This window comes from Channa argus, chromosome 22 (assembly GCF_033026475.1).
Source record: "Channa argus isolate prfri chromosome 22, Channa argus male v1.0, whole genome shotgun sequence".
NCBI lineage: Eukaryota > Metazoa > Chordata > Actinopteri > Anabantiformes > Channidae > Channa > Channa argus.
This window is the reverse complement of record NC_090218.1, coordinates 4,471,349-4,478,698: the sequence shown is the minus strand read 5'-3', so window position 1 is coordinate 4,478,698 and position 7,350 is coordinate 4,471,349. Positions and strand designations below refer to the sequence as shown.

At 38.9% G+C, this 7,350-nt stretch overlaps 2 protein-coding genes across 7 annotated transcripts in view; one reads left to right on the top strand and one right to left on the bottom strand.

Annotated features, from left to right (window-relative positions):
- Positions 1-1,361, top strand: tlcd5b (TLC domain containing 5b). Its single transcript, XM_067492410.1, has 2 exons — positions 1-190; positions 668-1,361. Exons 1-2 carry the CDS (start codon positions 1-3, stop codon positions 1,213-1,215), a joined length of 738 nt encoding a protein of 245 aa, XP_067348511.1. The 3' UTR covers positions 1,216-1,361.
- A 604-nt stretch (positions 1,362-1,965) lies between these two features.
- The window catches only part of arhgef12b (Rho guanine nucleotide exchange factor (GEF) 12b), a 33,180-nt gene continuing 27,795 nt past the window's right edge, over positions 1,966-7,350 (bottom strand). The window contains exons 31-38 of one of the 6 annotated variants that reach the window (XM_067491790.1): positions 7,249-7,336; positions 7,097-7,168; positions 6,915-7,009; positions 6,075-6,407; positions 5,691-5,936; positions 5,369-5,568; positions 4,810-4,882; positions 1,966-4,699 (exon numbers count right to left, since the gene is read on the bottom strand). In XM_067491790.1, coding sequence (XP_067347891.1) covers positions 4,686-4,699; positions 4,810-4,882; positions 5,369-5,568; positions 5,691-5,936; positions 6,075-6,407; positions 6,915-7,009; positions 7,097-7,168; positions 7,249-7,336 — 1,121 coding nt within the window. In that variant the 3' untranslated portion in view covers positions 1,966-4,685. The remainder of the gene's footprint in view (positions 4,700-4,809; positions 4,883-5,368; positions 5,569-5,690; positions 5,937-6,074; positions 6,408-6,914; positions 7,010-7,096; positions 7,169-7,248; positions 7,337-7,350) is intronic. The other 5 variants (XM_067491792.1, XM_067491794.1, XM_067491791.1 and 2 more) reach the window with 5 other exon arrangements.

Sequence of the window (7,350 nt, the reverse complement as noted above, 5' to 3'; positions counted from 1 at the left end):
ATGCCAACATTGGAGGTGATGTGCAGCCTGATTGGCTGGCTCTGTCTCTACTCCTTGTTCTGCTGTACCTTCACTAAACGGGGGCCTGAGTGGAACTGCCGCCTGGTTACTTTGTCCCACGGGGTCCTCATAGTGCTACTAACAGCATATGTTGTCTTCATAGATGGACCCTGGCCTCTCACACATGCAGGTCAGTGTTGTAAAGTAAGGATTGTGATGAGAACAAAAACAACTATTATGCCACATTATTATTTGCCACATCTGGGGACTATAAATGCTGATTAAAAATATATTTTAGTAACGTTGGTTTTAATACATATACATTCAGGTTCTTGAATGGCGGAACAATGGTATGTTTAATGGCATTTGGCCTCTGCACACCACCACACTGAATTTCAAATCAAAGTATAATGTATAATGAGTAAAGTTTTTTGAAGTGTTTTTTCACTCCATACACCTTGGATCATATGGTTTGTGCAGCTTATCTGAACTTTGACCTTCAATTTTAGTTTGTGCGTAGTATTATGTCACTGTAAGACCTTTAAAAGTCTTTATATCTTTGCAAAATAAAGTACAGTTTAATAACTAGAGAATACACTTTCCCTTTGAAATATTAAACGCTTGTTATACACTTGCAACCTTTAGCTCATCTAACTGTCTATTCCAGGTACAGAGAACACTGAGCTCCAGGTTTCCGCCCTGGCGATTTGCCTCGGGTACTTCTTCTTTGATATTGGCTGGTGTGTCTGCTACAGCACAGAGGGCCCCGTCATGCTGGCCCACCACGCTGCAAGCATCTTGGGCATCCTGCTGGCTCTGCTCTTGGGAGAATCAGGGTGCGAGACTTGCGCCGTTATCTTTGGCAGTGAGATCACCAATCCCCTGCTGCAGACCCGCTGGTTCCTCCGCCAGGTCGGCTTGTATGACAGCCTGCTGGGTGACGCAGTAGACCTCCTTTTCATTTTATTGTTTGCAACTGTGCGTGTGGGAGTTGGCACAGTGATGTTTTACTGTGAGCTCACTTCCCCCAGGACCTCAGTGATAATGAAGCTCGGTGGTGTGGTTATGTATGGACTTGCCTGGGTCTTCATGGTGGACATTGCCAGATTTTGCTACAAAAAAAGTATAGCCAAGTACAAAAGATGGATAGAAAACCACAAGTTGAAAAAAATCAACTCACAAAAACTGGATGGACATTCAGACAAGAGTGGCTGAAGGATTCAACTTTAACATAGGTAAACTCACAACAATGCTGAGTGCTTATGTGGTGCATCCATCGGCTTCAGCTTTGAAGGTGTTATAGACTGTGGCATCTGACATTTGTGACTCTTAGCAACATATTTTCATTGTATACAATTGTTTCCATTTCTTATTTCCACCACGTACCAGGCTTCCCATTGGATATTACACCATGCCCTGCTTGTCTGAAAATGTCTTAGATTACTTTCTGATAAAATGCCTTTCTCTGTACAGTCTATTAAATACCAGACTAAGCCCTGCATTAAAGTGCAGAGGTCTGTATGTTGTTTAAAGTGCAGACTGCTCTTAGACGGATATGTGGTTTAAGTCACTTTTTGAGTGAGAAGTGAGTTAAAAATTTGAAAAGTCGTGAGGCCTGTTTGAAGAATGCGGCACACATGACAGATGTACTATAGCGGAACCAAATTTTAGTCATTCACTTTTTCTTGAGGCCATCGGCCATAATTTGCTACGGTTTACCTCAATCGAAAAAAATCCGTACTCACGTATGTTTTACAAAAATGTTTTCAGCTGTTTAACAAAGCTATATTTATATGTTTTTCTTTTCAGTAAATCAGTAAATGCTTGCTAAAGCTGTGGTTGCAAATTCACGTGAGATAATTTCTTCACAAATGGCAAAAAACTATTTCATCATGTTTGCAGGCCTGAAGATTAACTGATCAATCAACAATCCAGGTCTTTAGAATAAGAAAATAAAGACAAAAGTTTGTGGAACAACATTTTATTTGGATACTCTTCCTAACTTCCAGCGTCAATCATCTCACTGCATGAGTGGACCATATGTATAGGATACAAGTCCACTATAAAACTGTACAATCTCTAATACATTTTATGAACACTAACCATAGACAGGGTAGTGAAGTAGGTAAACACTAACACTAACTAATTTGAGGGGGCAGTTGATGCTGTCTTGGGATTTCTTAGAATATATATATATAAAAAAAGAATAGAATAAGACCAGCCTTATCATTCAACTGTTAGCTGATGAAATAAAAAAAAAATTAAAAAACAGTGGTGGTTGACTGTTTGAAAACTGGCTTGAAAACTTGTCCTTGTTCTTTGCAGATTTTGGCAAGTTCATTTTAAAATCCCACATATAATTGAACTGAATACCTCTTTCCAAAATACATACCATAAAGTATAAAATGATGATAGTTCTACTTCCTAGAAGTATGTTCCAACCATTTTAATGAAATAATTGAGCAAATTAAAGCATCTTCTGCCCGGGAAAGCAGTCAAAATTGAACTAATGGAACTAATGCAGCTAGCGTGGTTTGGAAATTATTAACTAATCTCCTGTACGAATAATCCACTGTAAGAGGTTTTTAGTGTCTAAAGACATTTTGTAACAATCATTTAAACCCTTTTTCCAATCCAGGGTCATTTTCATTATTAGCCCTTACCTGCAGACACAGTACCATGTATATGTATATGAACTAAATTGTATTATTTCAGAGTGGACGTTTGTTGACTGCTGCTCAAGGACACACCCCAGCCACTAATTAAGCCTTTAATACGCTGACGATACTATGGAACTCTGGTGTCGTTTTCCACAGGTCTAAACCTACCTGCAACCCTTTGTTCAAATTTTAACACCAGATTAGCTTTTAGTCTCTCCTCTAAAACCAGCCATTTTGTCTTCACGTTGAAAGGGTCAATAGAAATGTATTAAAATATAACATTTTGACAAACACAATGAAAAGGTTTTTATGAATGCTTTAAAATCTTAACTAATTATGTTAAAACTTCATAATTGTGATTGTACTGTGTAAAAACACGGCAAGTAAAACAGCACACAAACATGCAGTCATAATTGTAAACTATAGCTTTGCATTAATTATCCTTTATGTTTCATTATAGGTTTTAGGCTTGTCTGATCAATTATTTTATATCCAGTCCAAGGCCCTCATCTGTGCAGTCTGGTGGCCTGTGAACATTTCATTTTTTTCATCTTTTTATTCAAACCATAAAAATGAAATGCAGAGGTCTAATCTTGTACTAAGGCAAAGAGCTGAGAATAAAATGTATAACAGATGGTGTTGGAAGCTGGGGGAGGATTTAATGAAAACTTGTTGCAGACACAGAAACAATCCTGAAGATATTTTTGTACAAGAGGGAAAAAGTGCTCCTAGGCTAGTCAGTAACCTCACTGTGCACACTATCATGTACGTGAGAATAAAGTTTAATTCATTAAACGTGCACAACATCCTAAAAACCTTGTACTGCATCTATTGTGTAATGGGCTGCATGCGGTATCTGAAAAGTACCAGTTGGGCACTTGCTGTAGTCTAAAACAAACATTTCAACAAGTTTCTGTTTTTACCCTTATCTGTCTTTACATATTTCAGTTTTTTTATTAGTTAGCAAAACATGTTGATTTGGGCTGATATTTGATGGGTCTCCTGTCCGAGTATATGACACTTCTGCAGTGACTAAGGCTTTCCTCATTAGGCCTTTCTCATTTGTTTTCCATATGTTACATTTAAGGGCTTAACAAAAATTAGGGACTTTAAATTTAGCTGCTGAACTGCATTATGTTTTTGTGTTATTTGCTCAGGAAGACAAACCAAGAAGAGAAACAGTGGAAAGTACCAACTAATACTGTCAGTAGCTGGAGGTTTGCAAGTAGGACAATAATTTGCGTGCCTAGTTAATAAAACTGACCTATCAATCTAAACCCAAAGTGTGGATTTCAAAGTCATTTGATTTCATGTTTTCAAAGGAGCAGTTTACAGCTCCGATTATCTGGTTTCTTTCCAAGCATAAGACAAGACTGTGGAGTTAAAGGCTCACATCTCTTTGTTGTTCCAAAATATGACGGCCACGGGTAGTTTAATTCCAAGTTAGCGATATCACAAATTTTAAGGTTAAAATTTGTCCCGCGTGGTGAAGAAAACTACAGACATGTATCAATACACTAATAAAGTTATATAAAGAAAGACATATTCACCTATGTCGGGTGCTGGGCGATACTGTATATAGAGAGGTTATATCTTATTTCTTATTACTGATAATTACATCAAGCTTACAGCAGTGCTCTGATACCTGAACATATCAATCCTATTTGATCCACAGAGAATCATTCGAGTCAAAGTCACAGTCTTCACATCTCCTTTCTGAAGCTTTGTGACAGTATATCTGTGTAACTTCAAGTCCTTCCATTTCCATTTCAAATATCCAGTGTTTAAGATAAGTTATGCATTTGATTATTTTTGTAGCAAAATGTGACTGAAGTATCCTCCGGTAATTCCACGGTGTCTTGTGCAGAGCACATCTGCTCCTGCTGATCATGATGATGACATCAGCCATTAAATGTCACGCATGTCTAAAGTGGGAGATCAGACATCATTAAGACCAGTGTTCAGTGGTTGAGGATTTATCCAGAAAAAAGTGATCGCAAAGTAATATGAGCAGGAGGTCTTTCTTCACTGAATCCCATCTAAAAAATATCAGAGAAGAGGTGTTTTAAATGCATACACAAAAGATCAATGTGTATTTGAGGTAAAATAAAATTAATTGTTCCAAGTGATTGAGAGATGTGAAACACACCATTGTTGTCATCTGAGTCAGTGGCCATGTTGCTGTGCATTTGTCGCAGTTCGTTGTACTTCATCTCTACCTCCTGGAAACAGATTATTACTTATTACACAAAATAAGGAGAATGTACCAATAAAAAATTTAATTTGCTAAAATGTAGGAGTTAACAGATAAATAAGGCAAAATGTCAACAATTTAAAGTGAAAGAAAGCCAATAACCTAAATGTGTGTCTTTCAGAAACAAAGGGTCAAGTCAGAAGAACTGAGAAATACTGTGAAATACTGTGATCTTAAATTCTAACATTTAACTCTAGTCTTGCTGGCCACTTAAACCCATTCAAACCTGTTGGTTAAATTGCCATCATGATGGCTTAAATGTTTGGTTGCACACGCTCATCTTGTGGGGTAATTCAATATCTCTGACTTGGTAAAACAAACGACGGTCTTTGTTAGGTTTGACATCATAAAGCGAACTACTTCTACCATTGCTACTTTTCCACCACACTCTGTTTTAGCAGTAGTGCCAGCCGTTTTTCAACCAAGAATGGCAGTAGAGTAGAGTGTCTTGTACCTTCAGATACTGCAGGTCTGCCTGTAGGAGGCGCAGGTGGGTCATGAGCTGTCGACTAAGGTTGGGGCCACCCCCCCCTGATTGCGAGGAGGAGGATAGCAGTTTACTCATGTCAATCCCTACATCAATTCCGGGCCCCCCATCATATTCAGCGTTGCTCTCCTCAGAGCCCAAGCTGCAATCCAGAACCACAAACCCACCTGGATGGAGGGGTAAAGCAGGTGGATTGGTTCAACAAATGTGCGTTTGATAAGCTAATGAATAATTATTCAGAATAACAAGCAAATATTGACACAGAGTTCCTCTTTAAATGATTCCTCACCATTAGGTTCAGTTGTATCAGACTGGCCTGTGTGTCCTGAAAGGAGCAGTGGGTCGTCCTTCTGTAAACTAGCAGTTGCTTGGCTCTCATCACACGGGGCAGAAAGTCCCTGTGGGCTCAGAGGCAAAGAGACACTCAGCTGACACCCGGGAGCACCAGACAGTTTTTTCTCCTCTGTGTCCTCTTTATCCTGCTCTGCCTCTCTGCTCATCATGTGGTTGAAAAGGACTTGCTTCAGCATTGTCACTATGAGAGAAGAACGTGGTTATTCATTTATATGTCATCTTATGGGCTTCTAATATCCCAAGAATATAACAGATATCTGAAAGCCTAAAGCAGATAACACCACTAAGTGTATGGTGTAAGTTTAATTTGGGAACTTACATGTCCGTAGAGCATCTTCAGCTTTGGAGCAAGGTATGCTGAAAGCATGGGGCTCTTGGTTTTCAATGGCGATGCCCTGACGTGACCCTTCTTGCTGCAGGAACGGGTGGCTGTCTGCCAGCTGCCCATCCAGGAAGGCCTCTAGTTCAGCTTCATCCACCTCTTCATCCTCCACTTCTTCCACATGTCTGTCTACCCGAGTCAGCTCTTCTTCCTCATCTTCTGACTTCATGCCATCGAAGGGGTTGATGCATGTTGGTGTAGCTTGAATGTCTGGTGAAGAGGTGGCATCTTTATCTGGGATGCATTGAGATTTGAAAATTTGTTCACGTCCTGCAAACAAGCACATTTTAACTTAAAGTATGTAATCAATTAAAGTTTCTGCTGATTTTGAACATCTTACTGATCACCAAAATAAACCAATGGAGCAGGGCTGCAACCATTACATGCAGTAAATTATTGGCAATTTTACTTAATAAATTATATTAATGAATATCAAAATTGTGGTTAAATTACACTCTTGACTTACTCTGGCATCTTTTTACATTTTGATGCTCACTGAACCAGTTGTGTGTAAAGGGTTTTAATAATATGCCTACATGTTCTCAATAGAGCCATTGTTGTTCTTCAGGAAATCTCTTATGTACATCACCAATAAATCTACTTTGTAATCATAAAAACTATTAAAACATTATACCTTTTATTGGTCAGAAATCCAGTGATAATTCCTACAAACAGGAATTGCTAATAGCTAATGTGGCAAACCTGTTGTGCCAATAATCCATATTTATTAATCATTTCTAGCATTTACATGAAAAGTTAGTCCACCGACACTACTACCTTTAGATCGGATACCTCCACTTGATGTCTCGTTAGGTTCTTTGCTCTGCCCAGGCATCCCACAGCTGATGATCTCAACTGCATCCTGCTCAACACTGAAATACACTTGAATTACAACCTTTTTCTTTTTTTTTTAAATAAAACAATGCCAATGTTCAAATCCACCATGTTAGTGGACCTACTCAGATTGAGCTGTCTTGCTGTGAGGTTTTGCTTTCATGGCCTCAGCACATTGTGTAATCAAACACTGCCACCTGGAAAACAGATGTCATACACCAAGATGAGACAGGAGGAAACAAATGATATGCTGCCGTGTCTGTGGTGCATGACTCACATTCTTTGATCGGACACTGTCTGAGCTGTCAACTCATAGATCTGAGCTCCGTTTTCCGACATGGACAGCACAAAAAAAGACTTGTTGTCTGATGGGAACAGA

Coding starts and splice junctions, on each gene's coding strand:
- tlcd5b (XM_067492410.1), top strand. CDS start 1: ATGCCAACATTGGAGGTGATGTGCAGCCTGATTGGCTGGCTCTGTCTC. Junction 191..667: donor CTGGCCTCTCACACATGCAG/GTCAGTGTTGTA, acceptor TGTCTATTCCAG/GTACAGAGAACACTGAGCTC.